The sequence below is a fragment of the Arachis ipaensis genome, chromosome B09, assembly GCF_000816755.2.
Source record: "Arachis ipaensis cultivar K30076 chromosome B09, Araip1.1, whole genome shotgun sequence".
In the NCBI taxonomy this organism is placed as follows: domain Eukaryota; kingdom Viridiplantae; phylum Streptophyta; class Magnoliopsida; order Fabales; family Fabaceae; genus Arachis; species Arachis ipaensis.
Window position 1 is genome coordinate 124,895,060 of NC_029793.2, and position 1,031 is coordinate 124,896,090.

Below are 1,031 nucleotides of genomic sequence, written 5' to 3' on the forward strand. Positions count from 1 at the left end.
TTTAGCAAGGAAAGTGCAAAAGATTTTAATTAGCTTCACCATATGTAACTGATCTATTAGCAAATTGACTGATGCCATCAGGCATCAGCATAAATCTAGTTTTAAGAAAAATATATTGAAAACCATCTTTGGAATGGATACCTTAACTCGGACCACACATATTGAAAATTCTACAATCAGAACTGGAAAAGATCACAAATTTTCTGCAGTCGTGTCAATTATATTTAGAGATATCATATCTATGGTCCAAGTAAGTATACATATCTGAGAATATTATATATGTAAAATCTGTGAAGAGAACATAAGGAACAGAAGGAAAGATATATGATATAGTATACCTTGATCTTATCAGATAACCAGGGACCAACATCAAGAAGTAGCCTGTTCCCAGATGCATCCTTTTGATTGACTGCAGGCACTTCTGCGGCAACATATTCTTGACCTGCACCTTCTGCTATGACAATAACTAAATGTCCATTCTCTTTCAACCTCTGATCAAGAAACTCATACAGCCCACCTCTCCCTTCCAAATAAAAGGGAGATTCTGGAATCAAGCAGCAATCCTGTTAGAACTCTTGCTATTAGCAGGCATTCTTTAGTCATTATTTAAATTTTGAAAAAATGGTAACAACTAATGGCAATTTGAACTCCTTTGGGACCATTTAAAAATAGACTTTAATATCAAAAGGAAAGAAATATTTTTACGGAAAACTATTAAAGAGCTTCAAGCCAAAGAAAATCACCAATACATCTCTATTGTCATCATCATCATCATAATTAAAAAAAACACAAATTTTATGCTAACAAAGGAATAAGTTGACCAATGACAATCAACAAATTCTGAGACTGGGAAGATGCCTTACCACGTCTCGGCTAGCCAAAGTTGCAAACATGGCAATGAAACCTGCAGATGGAAGCCTGTAAAGTCTATCTCTGAAATGAGAAATAGGATTCTTAAAGTTCTAAATACCAATATTTCATTAAACACATCAAGTTTCCACTCTGTCATTTAAAAGAAAAAATTATTTGGA

The 1,031-nt window shown here is 33.8% G+C and overlaps 1 protein-coding gene across 2 annotated transcripts in view; it reads right to left on the reverse strand.

Annotated features, from left to right (window-relative positions):
• LOC107619161 (ATP-dependent 6-phosphofructokinase 4, chloroplastic) overlaps positions 1-1,031 on the reverse strand; it is a 6,165-nt gene that overhangs the window by 2,063 nt on the left and 3,071 nt on the right. For both annotated transcript variants that reach the window (XM_016321402.2, XM_021112758.1), the window contains exons 10-11: positions 864-904; positions 339-563 (exon numbers count right to left, since the gene is read on the reverse strand). In XM_016321402.2, the coding sequence (XP_016176888.1) occupies positions 339-563; positions 864-904 (266 nt within the window). The remainder of the gene's footprint in view (positions 1-338; positions 564-863; positions 905-1,031) is intronic.